Source organism: Falco peregrinus, chromosome 3 (assembly GCF_023634155.1).
Source record: "Falco peregrinus isolate bFalPer1 chromosome 3, bFalPer1.pri, whole genome shotgun sequence".
Lineage (NCBI taxonomy): Eukaryota > Metazoa > Chordata > Aves > Falconiformes > Falconidae > Falco > Falco peregrinus.
In genome coordinates, this window is record NC_073723.1 from 103,509,625 (window position 1) to 103,534,139 (window position 24,515).

At 42.6% G+C, this 24,515-nt stretch overlaps 1 protein-coding gene across 1 annotated transcript in view; it reads left to right on the top strand.

Moving 5' to 3' along the window:
* The window catches only part of CTDP1 (CTD phosphatase subunit 1), a 110,496-nt gene extending 86,285 nt beyond the window's left edge, over positions 1–24,211 (top strand). Inside the window, exon 13 of the mRNA XM_055799288.1 lies at positions 23,177–24,211. Within this exon, the coding sequence (XP_055655263.1) occupies positions 23,177–23,318 (142 nt within the window). The 3' untranslated portion in view covers positions 23,319–24,211. The remainder of the gene's footprint in view (positions 1–23,176) is intronic.
* Positions 24,212–24,515: the final 304 nt, after the last annotated feature.

The following is a 24,515-nucleotide window of genomic DNA, read 5'->3' on the forward strand; positions in this document are numbered from 1 at the left end:
CCTGTGTGCCTTTCTCGATCCCTCTTGAAAATTGTCCAAACGCGGCAAAGTTCCAAGGACGTGTGCTTCTCCCACCAGATGTAGGGGAGTGTTAGCCCACCCTTATTCACATGTTATGTGATTAGTACAGTGCTTTATACCAAGTATTTCCTGCTCGAGAAACTAGAATGCTAACTATTCTGGATTACAGCATTTTAAAAGGCAGACATATCCTAAAAAAAACCAGGAGTCCCCTTCAGCTGTAATTGTTGCCTGATTAGGTTCAGATCCAGTTAGTGACCACCTTCAGGGGTTCATTAGGGTTGCTTCAGGCAGCTGGAGAGCATCCCATCAACACTTAACCACATTCCTTAAGTAGTAAGAGCATTATTTCTTTTAATGGTTGATACTTTTGTTTCAAATATACTGATATATATGTATATGAATATGTGGTTGATTCTCAGCTTTTTATCTTTGTGTGTGTCTTGCATTTCTGTTAAAACTGTCCTCTCCACATTTATGTGTATCTGAACCGGTCATTCTATCCCTGCCTCTCCTCAGAGAAAAATAGTTCGGGGAGATAGTTCATTTCACCAAGGTAAATCTCACCCTTTGGTACTACTTTTCTCTATTTTATGCACAAAAATCTCCTTTTAAGAGTAAACCATGCTAAGTATAACTGTACTTGAAAAACATAGTTATATTCCATGCTTTGTTTTGTTTGAGTAGCTTTGGTTCGCGAAAAGCGGATTGATTGAATGAAAATACTATCCAAGCTCTTAAGTAATTCCTTCCCTGTAGCAATCTTTGTGAGAAGGCTTCAGTACGTACTGGTGAGTTATTCCGAGTGTGTCTTTACTCGGTGATCTGTGGAGCTTTAACCAACATTTGAAATCAAGTGGATTTTTAAACAGAAAAGTTCAACAGTATTAGAATGTAATTGCAAATGTCTAGAGAAGTCACTGACAAACTCAACTGTTATAACACCATATTGGAAGCGTTTTATAATTGTCAGTGGAGAATTAAAAAATGCAGAAGGAAGAATCAAGAGAGCTGGAAATATTACTCTTAAAATAACATCTACTTGCTGCCATGCTTCTGTTTGTCACCCCACTTATTATCTTTAAACTAATCTCTCTTTTTAAAGATGTCAATCATATCATTTGACTGGAAACATACTTCTAAACATCATTCTTATGCTATGGCCTCACAAATAATATATGTAATGGGTTGTGCTTCATTTGCAAGAGTCACTAAAATTGCAGTTTGCTAAGCCAGTCCTTCTGTTGAAGGACTCTTTGAAGACTTGTACAATAGAGAAAATAACCATTTGAATGTCATCAGTCTGCAAGTTTGCATGCATATTTTCACCAAAACATCGCCTCTGACATTGCAGTTTCTGATGTGGAGAGTTACACCATCCCTGTGTGAAACAGAGAAACAACTGCCTGAAAGAATTAAATGTTTAAATTTTGCCATATATTGCTCACTAGACTTGAATCATTGTAGAAGCAAACCTGTAAGTTTCTTAACAAATCAGGAAGCATTTCCCCTGTATTTATATTGTTTAAAGCTTTTCCTTGGTTTTAGTTGTCATTTGTTAGGTAACTGCTGGTCTTTCAGACTGCCTGAAGGCAGGAGTACTGTAGCAGTGTGAGCAGAAAGGTGGGGAGTTCTCTCCTCATTAAGGGGGTTAAGCATCGCTTGGTTTTTCATGTAAAATGCTGAGTTATTCTGTAATTAATATAAAGCTATTGCATAAGATAGTTTTTAAGCTGTCTTATCAGAGAAACTTCTTGCTTTTTTCCTTCTGATTACTGGAGCAAAATAGAAGATGCCGCATGCCTTCCTCCCCGTGGCAGCCGTGGCCGCAGGCAGTGCGTGCTGGCAGAGGGCTTCCCACTCCCCCGCCCCAAGATGGCTTTGTTGCAGCAGAGCTGTTTTTTTGCATCTGCAGCAACCAGAGGAACGGTGGGGCTCGTTTGTTACTCATGGCTTGGAAGACAAGTTACTCCGCTGACTGCTCACTGCTCCTCAGTGTCTCCGTATTAACTGTTGTGGTGGGTTGGAGAGGAGCATCCTTACAGGGAAGCCCCTCGGTCAGGCGAGGGGAAGAGGTGCCTCCTGCGGGGAGGGGCTGCAGAAATCCGTTTTCTTTTTCAGTGTAATGTTTTTCTTTCATTAAAATGAGGTTTTTCCACTAGGAAGAAGTCTACCTTCTAAAAAAGCTACCAAACAGAGTTTATCTGGAACTTAACTTGTTGCTGTCTCACGAGGATTGCCGGGCTCAGCAGGGAGGGTTCCGGCTGCCCCCCAGGTCCCTGTCCCATCCCTCCTACCTCCTCAGGCCTGTTCAGCCTTTGGCTATTTTTAGAGGTTTGTTCACTTCTGTTGAAAGTCAGCTTTTGTTCTCGAGACTTTTTCTTACCTGAGCAGAAATATTGCTTTCCTTTAAAGCTTTCTTTTAAAGGAGTCCAGGGAACGCACAGATTTGGTGAAAGTCAGTGAGGGATTCTGTCTTTAGCTCTACATCTCAGGTGACTTGGGGAGTTAAATATTTATTTTTCTGCCTGGTTTATAGATGCACACACACATCTCCAAGAAAATGTTGAAGCATCTTACAGGTTTACGTTCGCGGTTTTCTACCTGTCAAAGACACATGCTGAGAAATTCAGAAGTTTTCTGAATTTGGCCAAAATAGATGCATAGAGGAATTAGTTGGAAAATAGTTTTTGTTAAAGGTTTAAGGTGTTAATGGTGTAGGCTACTTCAAAGCTACTTTACTGATTCAGTTTCTCTTCTTAAGGTTCAGAGAAATCCTTTTGACTTTTAAGATTGAATCATGTAGCTCTTTTATAAACAATATTTGTAATAATGGTATTTGCAAAATAGCAACAATATTCTACTCATTTGCTGTGTCTGAATTACGTATTTTAGCTAATTTGTTCACTTGTCTCTTCTTTGTCGGATGCACAGGAGGAGTTGTAGTGCTTCATAGATTGCTTTTCACAGAGGATTCAAAATTCTATTACTGTGAAAGGATTATACCCAATTTGCTCCACTTTGTTCTGGATAATCTTTCTAGAAAGTTTTTAATAACAGAAGGGTCTCTGTAAGTCTTTCTATGCCAAATATGTGATTTTCAAGGGTGGGTTTTTTCAATATTGATTTGAATTAGGTCTCCAATCTGTTATGATGACTGCCCTGTAAAACCAGACAGGTTTTTTTTCCCTCCTTCCCTCAGAACTATGAGGTGTAGCCATGGTATGTTATGCCTTCGGGACTAACTTTAAACCATATGGAAATACTGAGTTGAAAAATTAGTATGTGCTAGTGTTATTGGGATTTTGTGGCATTGGTGTGCCAGTAGTAGGTGATGGTGCAGAGGAATGGGTTTTCTACACCCTTGGAAACCCAAGGTGGATGGAAAGATGCTGAAAGTTATTGGTAGGTAGATGTGGTCTAAGGAACTTAAATGTGTGGTGCTATTTTCAGTATACTCTTTTATTTGATGGTATAACAAAAAGTCAGGCATGCCTGGCTAAATTGATTAAGGAATATTACATTTATATTTTAAAAAGAAAATACCCTAAAATTAAGTCCCACAAATGAAAGGGTATCTAGGAGATCTGCCACAAAAGAGGACAACAGTGTTAGAAAGGGAGGTTGGCACTGAGCATGTTTTTTTAGGAAGACTGAATGGAGTGCTCTAATACAAGTAAAAAAAAACCCTCAAAATTATCATGTCAGTGAAAAATATTTTTCCTCTTAATTTGCTATTATATGCTATCTGATTGAGGGAACTGTTCCCCAGGGGAATTTTTGAGATATAAGCTATACCAATTTGCTTGGGTTTTAAAGAGAAGTTATCTTTCTATTAATATCTTAAACCTTCAGAGCTGGTCTGCGTGTCCTTCACTTTAGCTTTTGTATTTAGTTTTCTGCTGCTGCTGTAGTAAAGAATTTTTTTTATTCTATTCCTAATTTAAAGGAATTAAGGTTCATGATCTCATATGGAAAAAATTCATGCGGACAAGTCTAAAAACTCATAAATCATAAAGCATAGTTTGAACTACCCTGGCTGTTCAGGAAACAAAATTAGCAAAAGCATAAAATAAATGGCTGTATGGTTTCTTTCAAATTTCTTCAGAAATAAATCAGAGGAGGAACTGTAGCACACATGGTAAATGCTTGAAGGAAGTTGTGAGAAATGGGGAGCAGTCTCTGGGTATGTCGTAGCACCCAGGTCACAGTGGAGCAGCGAATGGTGGCAGTGAGCGTGTGCTGGTCCCTGGAGGTGGTGCCTACACCAGTGCATTGGCCCGGGTCGGAGCGTGCCTTCCACGGGGTGCTTTGGCGTGCCTCCCGGGGGAGCCTCGCAGCACACCCTGGCCTTTAGCTCAGTCTAAACTGGGATTTCATTCTAAGAGCTTGCCTGCTGTGCTGCAGCCACTAATGCACCTTCAGCCCACAGGATGAGCCTAAAGCTTGTCCAGAGTAAATCCCGGGTCCTGCCGGGTGTAACCAGCCCTACAGCCCGCCTGTGCCAATGCCAGATGTATATCTCTGTACGTACAGCGTAAGCAGGGCAGTAGTGTATATGCCACCTGGAATGTTATTCTGCTTGAACTTTTGTATGCTTTCAGGGTTAGATTCCTTTTCTTATCATTTTTGATAGTTTCTCTTATCTAGACAGTGACCACAATTTAGTATGATTTTTTCGTAGTAATTTAAAATCTTGGGACATTGCAGGACACGGCTTTATTTTAAAGTTTCAAGTGGTGAATTCCCTAAATTATAAGAGTAGCACTCATGAATGCCAAAATCAGCTATATAACCAAATGAATGCATGGCGTAGGTTTTTTATAAAAGCACTCAATTAAGTAGATGAGACATTCATATCTTCAAGTTTGTTAATGAATTTAATGGCCTAAATTTTCAAGCTTTCACTAAAAATATACCTACTACAACTTCAGTTAAGTTGCAGATTAAATTACAATTGTGTTTCCAGCTGCTGATTAGTCTTGTTGGTACACAGTGTGCGTGTGGATTTCAAGAAAATCGTAAGAAAAATACTTGAGAAAATGAATCTGAATACTTAGTAAGTTAGGGGCAGAAGTGGTTGCGGTTCACCTCAGGTTGGGTTGGGTTTTTTTCAGGTAAGTTTTTTCTGCAATTTTACAGTTGGCTTTACTCCTATAATACGTTGTCTTTAAGAATTACTGTCATCCAATTATACTGAAAAATCATAATTTATATTAGAAGGTCTTCTCTTGGTTGTGTATGAACTGTATTTACAGCCTGCAGGAAGACTGAAAGGTGAAAAGCTGCCATAATTAAGTCTGTTCTCCATAAACCAAGCTCCTGTTTAAAAGGTGAATATTAGGGTGTGATGCCTATGACATCCATGTTGTTTATAAAGGAATGTATTTTCCTTTCCAGCAACCAAAAAATAAATATTTCCGAGCTTGGGATCCCTTCTCAGTTTCATTGCTTTTCAGTTCTTACATGGCTGGATGTCTTGGCAAAAAGTCAAGTTTCTCTTGTGAGGTTGAGGGAGAATTTGAATTAGAGAAGAAAGGAAGGTACAAATTTTAGGGAAACTAATAGAAAAGATGTGAAGTGCCAGGGATGGTAGCTTGGTGTAAGGAACCAGGTAGTTCTGGAGTGGGCAGAGGGAAGAGAACACAGCAAAATCAAATCTTGAAGACAACAGAGCGGAAAATAGGCTCTTGTAAATCAAACCCACGTACTTTGGGTGTAGGGCACCACATACCTTGCGTGGCAGAGTCATCGCTGGAGTTTCTTCCTGCTGTGGGGCACCCTCTGTGTGGGTGGGACAGCGCTTTCAGGGATGAGAGGGTGGTTGCATTTGCTACTAGATACGTCGTGCAGTGGCTCCCAGGCTGGAGGAGGAGAAGTTTCTGAATTATACTCTTAATGTCTTCAGAGTTCAAGTACAGTGTGCCTGCCTTCAGATACTCTCTGTCGGTTAGGCCCACTGGTAGCATTTAAAAGCCCTGTAACTGCTCAGGCTTCCTGTTACCTGAAGCAGATCTTCTAGAGGAAAATGTTGTAGCATCTTTCTAAAAATAAAGTGAATGAATAATTTGCATGGGTTGGCTGAGGCTTTTGTACTCCCTCTGTTACCAATCACTTCTTTTCTCCTTTCAATATCATCTGTTATCTTCCTTCTTTCCTTAGGCTTCAGAAAGTTGCCAACTGAGAGGGGTAATTTTAAGATGATGTTTTTGTTGTTGTTAGAAAGGACAGTTGATAAATCCCTGCTTTGATTTTGAAAGGAGACTGTAAACTCTTACACCCTCAAAATGGCTTCCTTCTAAAAATCAGTCCTTACTGCAAATTTGGTGTGTCTCAACGGGCCTTCCCATCTGGAGACCATAAGAGATGGGAAGGAGAAGACTGAAACCCATGATTTCCTGGTCATCATGGATATACAGCTATGTTCAATGCACAAAAAATGTAAATAACAATCTCTAGAATAAATTGGTTTAGGTGGTTGTTGTCTTGTGTATGTGGTGAAAGTAAAGATTTTTGAAGGGAATAGTTTTTATAGTGAAAATGCTAGTTATTAATACTAAGGGATCCGCTTTTAATATATACATAGTTTCTTTTTGCCTTAACCAATTATTTAGAGAAAAAAGAAAAAAAAGAAGGGAAGGGAAGGTACTGGGGAACTCTCCCCAAAACCCAGGCATCTGTGCTGAGGGATACAACTGGGTGTAACGGAAGGATCTGCGCTGCTCTTGACCTGGGCAGTTTTGCCCTGAAGACTCATCAGTGAATTTTGTAAGAAACTGACTGTGTATTCTTATTAAAAAATATTTCATATGCTTGTCTGGAATAGTATCTTATATAGTCTTTGTGTGTGTATGTAATGCTTTAAGAAATTGACGAATAGGATGAAGATCAGGGGATTTAAGAAAGGTATGTTGCACGATGAAGCTAGCTTTGTGCTTGCAGCTTCATTATGGAAGCATACATTTACTGTAGTTTTCCTCTAGTATGATTCTTGACAGTGATGTATTTTTCCTATTTATATGGTATATTAAAATTAAACAACAACATTGACAGCCATTAGCCTTAGGTTTCCTTATAACTCCTATTACAAATTTATGGTAGGATTCTGTGAGGAAAGTAAAAACTCTAAGAAATTCTTCATGGATTCCATATGGAATACTTGGGGGAGATTACCTTTTCCCACTGCACATTTGTGCCTGATGAAGTGTTACATCATGTTTCTGGTGAAGGTGCTTAGCATGTGTTTGACAAATGGGAGAAATGTGTAGTCTTCACTAATCTTAAAAAGCAAATCAGCAAAAAGAATGCTGGTCACTAGAGAGGAACTGATAGGAGGAAGCATACATCAATTCAAAGTATACTGTATTTTTTTCCTTTTAAGGTATCAGGCTTTTCCAGCCAGTTTTCAAGGAAGAAATACAGTGTGTTTAAATAAAAATAGGAAGGCAACAGTGCAGATGTAAAGCTACAACTCATGCAGAGCTAGGTGCTACTCACATTTGTGTACTACTTTTCTCCATCACATAAAGCACACTCTTAATCCCGTGGAAAACAGGAACCTCTTTAAGTATAGATTTGTTATTCCCCAGAATGTGCAGTACCAGTGGAGTAATGGGAATCCTGTGCATGCACGACTAGCCCTCTGACATGTCACTGCCCGTGCTGCAACGGGAAGGATGTAAGCATGGAGTAAACTTTCAGAGTGTGATACAAACCTTTGAATGGCATAGCAATTTTTGTTTCTCAAGTCCCCTTTTGTTTAAAATAAAAAAAATATCATTTTATCCTTGCTGTTACATAACATGCATAAAGTGATTCTAGAATAAAGGCATGAAACGTGCAGTATTTGAAGCACTAGCCTAGCTTTGAAAATACTTTAGTACAATGAGCAGATGAAAAGCAGCTGGTTTTGCCGTTCGGAGTTTGCAGTGACAAAGTCAGTTTTGCAAAAGACTAAGGATTCTGACACATGAGTTGTCATAGATAGAGATTTAGGGGATGTAATATCTTCATCCTGATCTTCCAGCATGGGTTGCTGCTCCATAGTGAAAGTGGTTGCATGAAATATGGATTACTCCAGAGCTGATCTGACATCTGGCCCTCAAACTTTTGTTTTTGGGACTTCAAGTTCAACAAAGATGTTTGAATGTGAGTTCTGCATCAGAAGAACACGGGAAATTCTTCAGTAAAGCTTTTCAAATATAATTCTCTGAAATTCCAGTTATTGCACTAGGCTTACAATTCATGTCAAAATGGAGAAACAGTTTTTATTTTTATATGTATCTTCTTGCATGACATTCTACAGGTCTCTCTTTCTTCATCCTATTTGTCAGAGATGTATCCTGAAATATTTTTTCTCCTTGATAAAATAGTTTTTCTGTGTCAAAATTACTAGTGTGCAAAGAAAGGAGAATAGGATTTCACTGTGCAGGGGGGTATTGAGAGGCTCAAACTGGTTCTATCCCTGTTTACAGCAAATCAAAACTCTCAAAATTTCTGAAAGATTACAGAGAAAAAAATAGGCCTGACTAGGTCTGTTGTATGTTCAGAGATGCATAAATCAGCAGGGAAGCAAAGGTATGCTTGTTCTGCTTGGGGAAGAGGGAGGTGGTTCTAAGAATCCAGGCACATGTGTGCATCATTGATGGACGCAGCACAAGCAACGGGTGCAGAGTGTGCTTCTGGAGACATCCCAGAAGGACATCGTTCACTTCATCGCTGCTGCTTACACATTCTGAAATAGTTTGAGCTGCTGATGAGTTATTGCAAAGGTCTAATACAGTATCTGTTAATTGAAGAGGAGTATGCATTTTGGAAAGCCTCAGATCATTAACTGGATAAGCAAAAAAAAAAAAAAAGTCACTGGGAGAGATCAGTGAGAGTGTAAACTTTCACACATTTAGACTATTCACTTGAGCTAAAATTAACTGAGGGTGCGGGTTTACATTTAGATTGTGAGGCTGAAGTGGTCTTGTATTTCTGTTTGCTACAAGTGCACAGCTTGTGCGTGTTTGCTTGGTGTCAAGCTGCTAACTTTCTGTGGCAGCTAATTTTCCTTCTCTAAAAAGGAGGTGCTCACCCTCCCAGAGGCTTTTGGGAAGCGAGCTGTACGGTCTGACCCCTGGCCCGACCCAGCAGACCTTGGTGCAGGACTGTGGGACAAGCAGCTGGCTTCTGGCCGCCCTGCGCGGTGGGCCCTGCCGCCCGGTCCGCGGCAGCTCCTGGGCTGTAGCCGGGCCATTCCCACTGTCCTCCAGTGCCGGTGGTGGCACGTGCCAGATGCGTGGCGGTGGCCTGCGGAGCTGGCCCGCTGCCCACAGGCTAGGGGCTGCCGGGTGCTGGGGCCCTGCTGCAGCGGCACGGCAGCGTTCAGGCCCGTGCTGTTGTCAGCTGGGTGGTGGTGGCCCTCTTGTCCTGGGAGATGCCAGCGGTGACACCAGTGCACAGGGGGTTCTAAGCCTTGCATAGCTGGTGCTGGAGTTGGAGCTTAAGGGGACCCGCTGGTGTTTGCTGGTTTCTCCTGGGGTGGCACTTCCGGGAGAGAACCTCAACTGCTTTTCTTGTACAGAGCTCCTAAACAACTTCAATAAATAAATTGTTTTCAGTAACATCCATGTCCACAAAACATGAGGTGGTTTCAGATCAAATCTATCAAATACAAACAGCAGCTCCGTTTTTTTAACCTTCTTTCCTTTTTCTAAGAGATTTTTTCTGAAGTCGCTCTCCATACGGATATGATGTTGCTTTTTTGCCAAGTTTCTTCAGCATTTGGTGGTATAAGTGAGGTATTCTCTGGTTTTAACTGTCACCTAATTTTAATAAGTTTTGCATTAAAATAACATAAGTTCAAAATTTTAGTTCTATCAACACTTTCTTTCATTGTAAATAGCTAAACAGTGGTACTTTGGACTTTTGTGAGATACTGACGTGACTCTGTGGTGTCTTTGCCTTTCCCTGCACAATACGGAGGGTTCAAATCGTTGCAGATTGCTGCAGGGTGCGTAAGCTGCGCCTGTCTGCCCTTGGCCGGAGCGGTGGCTCACAGTACCTGTGCCCGTGGCAGACGCGGCAGGTGGCAACTCTGAAACTGCTTTGAAATACAGACTGGTGAGTGACCATCTGCCCTCAGCTGCTTTGGCGCTCTGCTGTCAAAATACGTGGAAGCTGTTTAGATGGAATAATATGGTATTATCCATATTATGCGTGCAGTTAGCGGGGCTTCAGTCGCGTGTGATATGAGGCCATACCTGCTAATGGGCACAGGCATTACACAGCCAAGATCAGGAAAAGAGGCATCCCTGGGAAACGTGAAAAATAGCATAAACTTCTCATATACAAAGTGTTTTCAGGAACAGATTTGAAAGCTAGTGTGTCTTCATATATAGAAAACGGATTAAAAATGAACTAAGTCATCAATACCATTTTTTCTTAACGGGTTTTCCTGTTTTGGTATTATGCGGCTTAACAGCATAAGTCTACATGATGCTTAAGTCCTAACGGTTCTAATACTTTGGGGGAAGGATAGAAAGGCAATTAAAAGTCTATGTTACTAGAATTAGAAGGAGCTGTTAAAATATATCTTTATTTCCTCAAATTACTTTAACATTAAATAGGCTTCACTTTCACTTTCCATAAGAAGTGTGCTGATATCTGCAAAATCAACGGAGAATCTAAAATGCTGCTTTTTTCTAGTTTATACAGGAGCACAAGTTTGGAACCATAATGCAGGTTGTCAGGCGTAATTGCATTTACTTTGTTCTCCCTATCTCCTTAAATGTGCTAATAAATGCTCAAGTATATACAGGAATTGCTGTTATTCTTCTTTTTCTGACTCTTACTTTCTGTAATGTCTTAGGGAATTTGTGTATAACTTAGAGTTCTGGGTGAAGTAATGAAGTTGATTTCTTACTGATGTGTCTGTGTTTGAAGCAGAAGTCTTCCTGCAGCCCTTGCCTTTTGTCACTGCAGAGCCATTAACTAGCAGCTTCCATCCCAGGACAATGGAGTGACAGGAGCCTGAGGGAAAATAACTTTCTATGATAGATCTGCAAGAAGCACCAGGCTACAGCAGCTAGACTTTGTAGAAGCAGACTATAGAAATCAGGTATTTGTTACTATCATTTTTGAAAGAGTGAGGGCTGAAAAATGATGAGAGGCATTCGTGTAATCAGAAAGAACAGAGATGTCCTTTCTGGCACAGGATTCTTGTGTAACTGAGACCAGCTGAAGAAGGAAGTGCAAAGCATTGGAAAACAGCGCTTTGGTTTGGGGCAGGGTCCGTGTGCCGCAGGGAGGGTCCTGGCACACTTCGGGGACCTCACCCTTAAGTCTAGCGAGTGATGTAGACTAGTGAGAGGAAGAAATTAGGTGGACATGTTTGTCTTTTTTACTAGCAGTTTTTCTTGCGCTTCTGCAGTAAAGATGCCTTTGTCTCAGAATCAAGGGACAAGTGTTTTGATTGCTGTAATTATCCTATCAACTGTGAAGTGAGCTGCCAAACCACACTGCCGAGGTCAGAGTTGGCAGAGCCTAAGCTAGCCGGGCATCAGGGGAGCCCAGGGCGGGTCCTGGGAGCCTGCGGCAGCGGTGCTGGTGTGCTGGGGAGGACGGAGGCGACTGTTGAGTCCAGCTGAGGCGCTCCCAGCATGGGGTGCCCCCAGGGGCTGTTGGCTGGGGGCTGCTTCGAGCAGTGTCGAAGGCCAGAGGGGAGACTTTGCACAGCAGCACACAAACCAGGGGCTCTGTTGCCCAGCCGGGAGAGATGCAGTTGTGTGAAGGGCAGGTATCGCCTACATCCAGAAAGTGCCAACAGTACAATTTAAGTCTGAAGAAATGAAGGCTGCAGGAAACTGAGATAATGGGGAAAAGGTAAGGGAGTTCTTGACTCGATCTGCTGAAGGGTCTGTTACCTGCTCTGCCAGCCTGTGGACGCGGCAGCTCCAGCTTGGCTTCTGCAGTTGCCAGAGCGAGAAGGGGAGAATCAGAATCCCGGCCAGATTTGAAAAACCTGAGCTCTTAGTGTTCACTCACAAGGGAAGGGGTAGATGAAGCATTTCACTCTCTGACTTCAGAGCGCTTGTTCCTCACACAGGGGGCAGTTCCTTCCTCTGATGTGGTCTGAATTCAGGTAAGGAACTCCAGGCACTGGATCGTTGTGGAGTTATTCCTGTTTCTCCACAGCAGCACCTAATACCAGGCTCCCGTGTCCTGCTCCAACTCATGTAAGAGATGCGGCTCCCCCAGCACAAGGCGCACGTGTAAGCACTTGTTACTGCCACCGCTACCCTGTTCTGGCAGTCCATAGATCTGATGCTGTTTTGCATCTGTGGCTTCGAAGGAATGGGGAGGGCTAAGGAAGATAAAAAGTAGAAGTTCAGGCTGAGGAAAGGTAGTAACATACTGCTTCAGTTTACATGTGGGTGAGAAGGCTGGCACAAAGACTCTGAAGAGTAGCCCGGGGTTGGTCCTCAGGTGATTCAGGCAGCATTTGTTCCTTTAATCAGGCTGAGTGCTTCAGTGCAATTTATAAGCTACTAAACAATTCAAGTTTTTCCTTATTAAAATGTACAGCTATCTATCTAAATATCCCTTGAGAGTAAGGAAACAAAGTAATACATTAACAACTGCTAGTGAAGGGTTTTAATCCTTCATTCTATGCCGCTATTGAGACCTAGGACATTAGCAGGAATACTGAAGGTAGCGTCGTTCTGATCAGGAAAAATAGCTGATATATTACAACCTTCTCGTCTCCCTGAAGAATTCCAGAAGTGCTTAAAATTTCATATAACAACTCATGTGCATTAATCTTGACCCCTGCAAGTCTGTGATGGTTGCTAAACAGCAGCGTGTATCAAGAATTAAAATGCCTGCTTGTAGCATGTGCTAAAAATGTTGGTAAAAGAGAAGCAGTGCTGCTACTTAATGCGGGAGGGCGGGGCAGGGAACAGGAATTAGAATGAGTAGGTCTTCCAATTTCTGAAGTAGTTGGTTTTTCCCAAGGGGAAAACCTACTAGGAGTTCAAAGGATTAACAAAGTCAGATTTTGTGGAAAACCTGAACTTATTTCTGTTGTATCAGGCTGGTTGTGAGGAATTTCCCTGTGTTATCAGAAAGTACATGAAAAGCAGAATATGGATGTTTAAATTCACCACGCACAGCAGATGTTCCCAGCAGCAGAAGTGTCCTTTGCCAGGCAGTTCAATGTTGCCACCGTGTTGTGCAGATGGGGTCTCTGTTCACCGAAGGGAACATCTTGTTTTGCTGTCTCTGAAACTACCAGTGTGGGTTGAGTTATCCTAGCTATCCCAGGAAAGACTTACTGGAAAACTAAATTGAATAAATGATAGTCATTCTTTCACCAGTTACAGTGTGTCATGGTTTAACCCCCGCTGGCAGCTAGGTACCATGCAGCCGCTCGCTCGCTCCCCCCGTGGTGGGGTGCAGAGGAGAACTGTGAAAAGGTAAAACCTGTGGGGTGAGATTATAACAGCTTAATAATTAAAATATAATAATTGTAATGAAAAGGGAGGTAACAAAAAGAGAGAGAAGAATGAAACTCAAGAAAATGAAGTGATGCACAATACAATTGCTCTCCCCTCACTGACCGGTACCCAGCCAGCCCCCGAGCAGTGCTCCCCCTGCCCCAGCCAACTCCCCCTGGTATATATACTGAGTGTGATGCCCCATGGTATGGAATATCCCTTTGGCCGGTTGGCATCAGCTCCCTCCCGGCTTCTTGTGCCCCTCCTTGCTGGCAGAGCACGGGAACTGCTAAGTCCTTGACTAGGGTAAGCCCTGCGCAGCAACAGCTAAAATATCCGTGTGTTATCGATGTCATACTAAATCCAAAACACAACGTCGTGCCAGCTGCTAGGAAGAAAATTAACTCTTATCTCAGCTGAAACCAGCACACAGTGAAAAAACCCATCAGACAAACCAGATCATGTTAAATGCTCATGCAAAATGTATTCCTGCTAGGCGGAGTGCCTGTGGAGTTTTCAGACACCATCAGCATCAATATAAAGGACACATCTCCCACCTGATGCTGCTATTTACTTCAGGCCACCATGTCTGGAATGGTAATACTTGAAAGTCTGACAAGTTTTTTAGTGTTCCAGGTGTTAACAAGAGTGGGTAAACAGCAGCTGAGCTGGGGAGCCACAGCTGCCTGCACTGTCTTGATACACGGCCAGGCTTTTTGCTTCCTGCCACGGCAGCACTCGTGCCCTGACCTGGCAGGGGTGACCCCAGCAGGGGATCAGGGGTAACCCCCCTGGCAGGGCAGGGGGGCAGCCCAGTGTGTCCTGGCTCCAGCCAGCTCAGCTGGGGAGTGCGCTCGGTCACTTTGGAGACAGCCTGCAAAGTGCTTCTATTCCCAAAGCCGTGCAAAGGGAAGTGTCTGGTCTTCCTTCCAGTCGGGCCCCTGCCTGGCATGTCGGACCTTGCTTCTGTCCCTGCACCGTGTGGCTGTATCAATCCCAGATAGCAACTAGAAAGAGAACATCTTGTATATGCTCTCAGTAGTCATTTGGGGCTCAGAGAAACATCTTTTCACACATTCCTGTTGCATGCATCTGTGTAGCCAGGTAAGTGGATAATCAGATGTTGTACAAGCCCGTGGCTGGTACCGCTGCATCAGTAAGATGTAGCAGCCTGTTTCTCCGGGTGCTCAGCAGCAGCCTGTGGCCCTGGGCTGGTAACAGATATGAAGCATCTTCTCCATCAGATGTCGCCTTCATCAGAGGTACGGGAAGGGCTGCAGCTGAACAATACAAGGGAATTTGGGGAAGGACAAGCTGGGGGGATCGGGAGCGCCAAGGTAGCACGTGTTGCCTCTGGGGGTGCTGACGTTTTCTGACAAACGGAAGTAGTAGAGGAATGTAATATTCCAGGAGAACATTGTGGGATGGAGCAGAGCAAATCTCGCCACTGCCTGCTGTGCAGAGCGGTCTGGCTGCCACACACCTGGCAGTGCCACCATGTTACTGGCACGGCAGCTGTGACGCCCCAGCACCCGCACGATGAGGTGCTGCTCATTGGGAGCCGCTGGGCGCTCGGCTGTGGCAAGGGTTGCGCTGCCTTCCCACGCCGCGAGGCAGGCAGCAGAGCCTGTGCACGGAGGGAGCATCCCAGTAAGTCCTCTGGCAGGGTGAGGAGGATGAAGGACTTCCCTTGTTTAGCAGAAGTGACGGAGTACATTGCATGGAAGAATATACCTGCATGGAAAGAATGGGTGTGTTTTACCCCTTTGGAGCACAACATTTTAAAGCAGGTTTAAGTCTTTTCTGTGCTCCAGTGCAGATGGAAGTGTTACCAATGTCCACACAGAGTTGGTAATGTGTTTGTGTTGTTTTTTGACATGTTATGTTGAAACAGAGACATTCTTAGTTAATATTTTTGTGAGTAAAGCCACTGCTTGGTGGATGAACATGCTAGAAAGACGTTGGGTTTAGCTATTTGCAATTTAATCTCAATTCTATTACTTTGTCATTGTTTTCTATAAAGAGTTAGTAAAAATTGGAGTTAAAAGCTTTAACAAAATCATCTTAGTTTTCAGTATAATTTAGTGTAGCCTGTAACGTACATGTTAACATACATATTAAGATGATCTGTGAATATCTAATTTAAAAAGCCACCGCACAAGTAAGAGAATACAAAGTCCTACTTCCAGCCGCCTTGGTTAGCACCTTACTCATCATGTTATGACTAAACTGATGCCTGATGATGCACCTTGAAGAATGTTCTGGACATTGGGGTGGTGCTGGCCATGCGGCCGGTACGGCAGGGCAGGTGAATCCTGAGCATCAGTTTGCAGCACGGGGTCGTCTAACCACAGTGGTGCTGCGCTGTGCCACACAGGGGTGCCTCAGCGCGCGTCCGCTCCGGCCAGAGCAGTGGCCGCAGGCTGGCTTTTCTCAGAGAGATCGGGTGCTGTTTCTTATCCAGCTCCTTGTTTTGGTTATGGTTTTGAATTTTTAAATTGCCCATACATCGTACAGTTTTTTTGCTGCTTTTCACCTTGATTTTTTTACTGCATGCTACCAATTTTAACAATAGTTCGTATTCAGCCCTCTAGTGAGAACATTACTCTTCGTCACTGCCTGAGACAGTCTCCTGCAGTGCTTCCTGTAGCAGAAATTAATCCAAGTGTCACCGTTTTCAAAGGACATTTTCCAAACCAAATCCAGGCAGAGCTGCTACACTCTGCCCGTTCAGTGCTGGGGAGGAAGGCTGGAAGCTCCCCCTGCTCACTCCTGGTCCCTGGGATCTCCTGCAGCCGCCCGGAGCTGCCCAGCAGCGTGGCACGGCTGCCCCCAGCCGTTCCTTGTCACAGTGGTGATGCTTCTAGACTGGCAGAAGCTGGAGAACTTGCTGCAAGTGACGAAGGCCTGGTTTAGCTTGGAAAATAATTGATCTGTTGGTGGACACCTATTTTGTGTCTGAATATGGGGTTGTTCCCCTGTTGGTTATTCAGGTGCAGGGTCTGGGAAGGGGGTGAGGTTGCTGCGGCAAGGTGACTAGATGGCCGTGTCCCTGCCTGTTTGCAGCAGGATCTGGAGACGTGATGGCAGTGGCGTCGTTGCACTTTCCATGGTGAGAGCATCAGGTAGTAGTTGGGTGCTCCCCGTGCTGGAAAGGATCATTAGCATTCTGTTGTCTTCTGCAAACCAGTGACAAGCGTATCTGTTAAGTGACAGAGAACCACCACTGCCACATTCACCTTTTGAAGAAATCAGTGTTGCATGTTGTAAATGTAATTTCTTACATATTGTAAGATGTAAATTCTTACATGTTGTAAATTCTTACAACAACTAGGTGGATTATTTTTAAACAACTTGAAGTTAATAAAACTTGAAGTTAATGAAATAACAAGCAATTTTCTAGAGACATAGTTTATTTATCTGTGATTTAATTTTATAAGCAAAATTGTAGATTCAACTTTTTGCATTATCCAATATAATAATTATCTGTAGCTAATTAGTTCAGTGCAGAGAAAATTAGTTTAGTTCGGTGTAGGCTTTCATTTTAAAGCTTTATTGCTACACTGTTTTTGAAATACCCCAAGTGAATGTTTAATTAAGAACTGTTTTCAGTGACGTGGGGTGGGGTTTTTGTTACTAAACTTTCCCATTGGTGTAAATATCAGGAAAGCACAGCCTTGCCAAATGCTCGATTTCAGCAAAATCTACGAAATACCCATGTTGACATATTGTAGTAGTTTCTGAATTTATTTTAAATTTTCTATGACTTCCTGATTTTAGAAACTTCCTTTCAATTTAGATATACATTGAGCGTTTACTTTAGAGAACTATAAAACTGTTGTTAAAATAGTTTTTAAAGTTTCCAGAATGGTTTCTCAGTGTTTGAATAGTGTGCCGGTGTGCAGAATTGGAAAGCAGGAAGGCGCTGAAGCTGTACAGCATTTAATTATGTCTCACTTTACCGGTGTGTTACTTAAAATACATTTTGGAGCTGTCAGTTGGAACGGGTGGATTCCTGCGACCAGAGTTGGAAGCCCGCTGCTCCTCCAACAGCACCATCTCCCCCTGCCCGGTGCGGCGCGGTGAGCCTTCTCGTGCATTTCTCTGCGCGTTGGGCTGGTGGATCGCCCTGCAATTCTGCCGGCAATGCTGATGGGTTCTGGGGGAAATACGTGAGGTGTCTGGCTTTTGTTCCTGCAACGCCAGTACTGTCCTGTTCCTCATAGCGGGAGCATAAGGGGAAGACCGACGCTCCTGCCTGCCCGCGTGGGGCCAGCGGCGTTTGCTGCAGGAAGGTTGCGTGCTCGGCAGCACACTGGGATGGGGCCAGCCAGGCACCAGGATGGAAAATTCCATGTTCCTGCCTGGATGCGTGGCAGGGGTTGCCAGGGGGCAGGCGCCCGAGTGTTACAGGTGTAAAGCTGTAAACTTACAGCCAAATTCCAGCTATGGACAGTCGCTCGCTGCCATACCGAGTGCACATCAAGGGTGTTGCTCAGTGTCGCATGTTAAGAAAACAGAACTGCAAAACTTTGAACATCTCCCTGCAAATGTAATGCCTTGTCTGCCCGGTGTGACGTACTGCTGCCCACACAGATCTCGTGTCCTTGAACCTCGTTAGCTCAGTACTGGGCTGGCATCTTCAAAACGGGTTGAAGAGCAGTTCTGCTTTCCCTGCTCCAGCGCATGGCTACTGAAGGCATCACCACAGAACTGGTTTATCTCAAAAAACTGTTCTCATAGTCAAATTCCTATGGAAGGGAGTCCAATTCCTGTTGCATTGCCGGACTCGGCATCACCTTCTATCCATTACGGAAGGAGTCACAGGCAGCTCTGGGCTGGGTGAGTGTGGGGACGGGGACAGACCTTCCCACAGGGCTCCAGGGGTGCCCTGGGCAGCACGGTCAGCGCTGGCAGGCAGCACGCTGTTCCAGAGTGCCGGCTGCCTTCCCCACTGCCCCGGCTCCCAGGGCAGGATTCTCATCAGAGTCGCTTGACTGTAGCTGGTACCAGCTGTAAAGTGCTGCTTACGATGCCCACGCTATAAGCTGATGGCTTGTAGAAACCTGAACACATCCCGTCCCCAGACTGTTCTGTTACTGCACCGATTTTAGGAGCTATTGAAAAAACACCAGGTCAATTTGCAATAATTTAGACGTTTACTTCTTATCAGAGTAGGGATGGAGGTTGCAGGTACTTGGAGTTTACAGTATACATGAACATTTATTTAAATATTTGCTATCATTTTCTTTTGCAAATTTAAAACAAGGTTTGGAAAAGTTTTAGGTTTGCTTTGTTTAAAACAAGCCTTATGTTGCCCTTTGAGTTCCTTTGCTTATTAGATGTTTCTATTTTAATGTAGCGCTGCATTTCTTAAATTTGAGCCGTCGGGATGCAAAACTGACCAGAGGCAACCTGCTTTTCAATTAATAGGAAAAAAATGTTTTTTCCAGCATTTCTTATTTTCAGCTAACTATTAATTAAGGCCTTAAGATAATAGAAGCAACAAATACTAGCTTTCTTTTCACTGCTTTGTTCCTGTGGCTCTTTCAGAGAACTGAATTTAAATTGAAATGATAAGCATGAAGCTTTCATTCAACCTATAGTTGAACTTTTGCAGTCATGTTTTAGTGATCATTTTAACAGATCAAGAGCTGAATAAGTTTTTATTTTCAGTAATTTTTCCTCTACTGTTTTTCACATGCATACACCATGCTCTGCTGCAACTTTGTGATGTCAGCTCTTCCTGGGTGTTCATTTATTATTAGTGGAATACCACTAAGTGTATTTCTCATTTGCATTCTGTAGACTAAATTTTCCTTGAAATAACTTTTATATATGTATAATTACAAGGTTTTTTTAAATTTTAATGACACTATGATTTACACTTGTAGTTTATTTAAATATCTTGATAATTAATTGAAGTATGTGGGGTTTAAATTTAGTTCTCTTTCTAAGACTTCTCCATCACACAGACTGGTGGGCTTCCCAGTACTGGGTACTTAATGCAAAGGCAAAGCAAATATGAATTGTACACTTTTTTTCACAGAGTTGTCAGATACTTAAAATTCTACATTCAGTCTTTTTAATTGTTCATCTAGAAGGTTATAAAGATATTAACTTATTACCCGTATGTTTGGTTTTCAGTAGCGGGCCAGCAAAATTCCTTTGAAACATGCAAATCAGGCTAATGGAAGCCTGCACCATACTGCTGAATCATTTTCTCTAAATATTAAGGAGGATTCCTGTATGCACTTAACTTTTCCACTCAAAAGCATTGTGTACTGTGGCTGTGAAACTGGAAATGACAGGGAGTGGGCAGAAAATAATGAGGAAAATATACGTTTTAAATTGTTATGTTAATAGACGTGCTGCTGTGGGGATATACTGCTTTTTTCTGAAGACAGAAATTATTAATGGGATGTTGTTTCTCTTTTCTGAATTTGCAAATAAAAATGCAGCACTATGTTACTGAGGTTACTTTTTCAGAGTTAGCTTTGCATTTGATTCCATAATACTAATTTAAATGTTTTTGGAATATCTATGAAGCTGCAGTTTACAGTACACAAATACCAAAAGGTGTTTATATCTTAATAAGAGCAGTACATTCTTGAGAGATTTTTTGTTTCTTCTAGCAGAGGACTAATACTTAGCTGTGTTTTCTTTTTTGGTTTTGATGGGTTTTTTCCTCCTCTGAGTGAGGAAGTTTTAATATCTAGATTGACTAGAGCTGTCATTCTAGCCGTGCCGAAAGAACAAGAGCTGACAAAATAGATCACAGCCAGTCTTTTGCATTTCCAAAGATAGTGTTTGATACAACCAAATGAGGGATGACAATATGTCGGGACCGTCCCTTAAAGTTCTCTGGGAAGTCTTTTTGTAGACTGGAACTGCATTATTTAGCTAACCGGTTACGCTGAGTATTTCAGGTCCCTGTATTTTGTTGATTGTCCTCACTGAAGTCTAGTTGCTATGGAGCAGATTTAAATTAAAAGGTGGCTTTGTTGTATAGATTAGTAATTTTGCTAGTCTTTGCCTTAATTATTTAGTAAATGAACTGTTCCTCACTTACAACAAATAGTCAGCTGGCAGCAGGAGACTGTTCCTTGACAGACCTTTTTTCGACAGGATCTTTGCTATGGATTCAGATCTGGGCGAGCTCACGGTGTCGGGGCTGGCTCTGCAATCCTGCTTGTCCCGCCGTGTTCTGTAACCCCTCACCTGCCGTTGTGCATACGTGTTTCATATCTGTAAATAGAGCTGTCAGGCTGTTCATTTTATTTTTCAGTTGGCAGACACCATCAGTTTCCATAGATGCACTGTTTCAAAGAGATCAATGCCAGTGTTTGCAGCCGTGAGCGTCAGGCTATAGGTTCCCTTGGTGCCTTTGTTCACCCATACTTCGTGGTTTGCACCATGTGTCTACTACTTGCGACCTGCGCACAGCTTTTTTCCTCTTTTGCTGAGTAAGGCTCTTTTGGCTTGCTTTAGTTCCCGGTTAGCTTTTCTGTAGCTAATAGCATCGTGCCTGAAATAGGGCTGTGTCTCTGAAGGCTGAAATCATCACGAGGTGAGCGAGTGGAACTCAAGCTCCACACATTGTGTAGCTTTTAATGGAGACGTGCTGAGAGTCCTTCCAGGCGGTCATTTTTAGTCTGAGTGCTTCTCATCCAAGCTGTGTGCTAATGTAGGCTGCGTGGAAATCAGAGTTGTGAGTGAGAAACTGCTTTTTGCTGTGTGTTAGGCTGCATGTAGTGCCCTGTGGTCCCTCCGCAGGCCACATTTGAGTTTCAATAGCAAAATATTCAGGAAATGCTTTCACCTCATCCCGTTTTTCTTTGTTACGGATTCAGAGCCCAGACTGAATCCTGGGGCATCAGCCTTACCTCCCTGGAGTGTGGCTTCTGCTGCCTGGTACGGAGCAGAGAAGCCCACCCAAGGCCGCTGGAGGAGGCAGTAAAGCAGCAGCAGCGCATCCTTTGGTCCCATTGGTGCAGCAGCGAGGAACCGCAGGGAACGCGGCACTGCTGCCTTCCCTCCAACTCCCCTCCGGACTTCACTCCCCATCTTGTCTGTCTCTGAAAAGCGGAGAAGGGGCGGGGGGGGGTGTCAGGTGTCACCCAGCCAGCCTGACAGCTAATGTTTCAGGGAAAATGGCAGTAAGAATGTCTGTAAAAATAAAAATTGCTTTGTATTTCAGTGTTGCTTACAGGCTCACAGGTTTGACTGTTAATCTTTGTGTTTATTCCTTTTAGATATACATAGTTCAAGTCAGTATTTATCCAAGGCCTTTCTTGCTATATGCTACTTCTCTATACTCTCAGAACTAAAGGGAGCATTGTTAAATTACTGCTTTTTGCTGCAACATAAAAGACCATTTTATTAATTTTTCATGGTTGCAGGTGGATGCATTCTCTTCTTCGTGAAACCCCACCTGGTAATGGAAAGGACAGTTATTTAAGAAATACCCACTTTGCATGTATTTTTCTGCTTGAAATTTGATCAAATGATGAAGGAAGGATTTTGAAGGTGTTTCTGCAGCTCATTATGAATTCTATGCAATGCAAAGTCTCAACTTTATTTTTGTCTCAGAAGAACATGTCTAATATAAAATTCCCTTTTGGCAAGGAAGAGAGATCTTAGGATTCCACAAATCCAAGTTCTTTTGCTTATGGCTATGTCCCAGTTGAAACGTTAGGTTTTCCTTGGAGATCTTTCACAACCAGGAACATGATTCTTTCAGCTTCCTGTGTAAACTGGGTAATTCTCCGGAGACGCTGGGAAATGTGTGGTTCAGCCTGGCAGCACTAATCCAAAAAGACACAAAAGGGAAGGATGAGACCCCTGTGTTTGGAAGCATCAAAGTGTAGAAGCTGGTGCAGTCAGATTTGGTTAATCTGTTAAGGTTTTCTTTATATAAATATCTATACATTTATATTTTTTCTATTTATAAATGCAGAAACTTGAATATTTCAAAATCATGTAACAATACACAATGTATTTCAGTGTCACAGCACTCTCCAAACTATCAAGCTGCAACAAGGTCTTTTACCATCTCATACCAGCATACTCTTCATGCCAGTCCCTCTGCTGCCTTCTCCTCATCTCATCCAGGGTGTGTGTTCTCTTTCCTCTTGCTTCTTCCTCCCCTCTCTTCCTCGGCTGCTCTCTCTTCATTGCCTCCCAACCACTGAACTTAACCAGCCACAGCTGCACCTTATCTCCATCGGCCAACCCGCCGCCCCTGAAGCCAGCCCACAGTTGTATATTATCGATGATAATTAACCCAGCTTCATTCCACTACATTTTGGTAATCTCTTGTTCATACGATGGATTTCTTTCTTTTGGGATGTGAAAGGAAAGTAGATCAGCTTGTGATTTTCAGACAGTCATACTTTGTTTTCATTCCTTGTTCAGGGGAATGGGAGAAACAAAATTAATGGTACTTTGTTCTTTGCACCTACAGCTGACAATAAGTAACAGCAATTAAAAAATCAGTTGTGTGAACTAAATATTTTTGTTCACTTAAGAACAAGTGCTGTACTTTTTGTCTAGACCTGGAAAAAAGTAGAGTCCTTTAGCCCCATTTTTTTCTCTCATGTTAAGTAGTGGTCAGTTTTAATAAGCAACAAGATGCCTTGATTCACACACGTTATCTCTGCCTGCCTTTCCAGGGGCCACAAGCGCAAACTGGATGAAGACGATGCTGCCAGTGAATCCAGTAAAGAATCCAGCAATGAAGATGAGGAAGGAAGCAGTTCTGAAGCAGATGAAATGGCAGCAGCGCTTGAAGCAGAATTGAACGACTTCATGTGACATTCATGCAGAAGGCGGAATTTGTGATGGTATTGTACTCCTCATAAACAGATCGGACTTCAGATGAGTCCCTTATGTCAGTACTCAATGTTTTTCCAAAATGTGTGTGTATATTTTGCAAAGCAACACAAGAGGTGACACATTATTTTACAAAATCGGAAATAGATGTTTTTAAGGTGTTTTACTAAAGGAAAATATACTTTTTTAAACAAAAAAAAGTATTAAATGGGACTTGGTGTGCTATGCCAAAGACATGTTAGGAGCTCTGCAGAACCTTCATATACAGGACAGTGATACAAAGATTTGTGATTGAAGTACAGTAACTTTTTAAAAATATCGCGGTCTGTGGCATATGGGTGAGAGTCTTCAAAAAAAAGGAGGAGATAAAGGAGGTGGAATTGTCTGGGTAGTACAGCAGGAACCTGAGGAACTGGTCATCCTTTTCCACAAATAAATGCTATCAAATATAAAAGGATTTTTAAAATAAATGAACGATTTATATTTGTATAGAAACAGAGAATGTGATATGCAAGCTTTGTGAACTCTGCACTTGACCCACCTGTCATTTGCTTCTGAGATAATACATAATGATCAAAACTCATGTTTTTAAGTTACTTTGTGGAATAGTTGGGTTCTTTAGGGTCATCATTTAGATTTATAACTTTTCTTCTCTGTAACCGGAAATTTAGCACAGCATACTGTTGTGATCCTGTACTGCCATGAGAAGCATATTCACCCATTCGTGTTGTCTTGGAAAGAGCAAGTGCTACTTCAGTCTAGATAGGATTTAATTTCTTTGACAAGAGTTCTGATGTAAAGTTTTTGTATATTCTATTTCATATTTGACCCACAAAACAGATTTTCTTTCATTTAATAAAAATTCATTTTGTACACTTTGTTCCCCTTTCTTGTTCATTTGCTTCCATCAGGTAGAAGGCACTTTTCCGTGTTGTCTTCCCTTTGCTCTGCATGAAAATGATGAAAAACATTGAAGGCAAGTGCAAATTTGTAAGTTCAGGCAGAGGAGAAAAGCACTGGCTCAGAAGGTTTGCTTTTCTGTGGGATGTGAAGTCTGACGTTCTGGTGTTTTCTCTGGTCTCTTTGGCCTCTGAAGGCATCGCAAGAGTTGCTGCTCTGCTGCTGAGTTTCAGAGGGGAGAGCTGTGGTTTATTCTCAATTGCTAGCAACTGCAGAGAC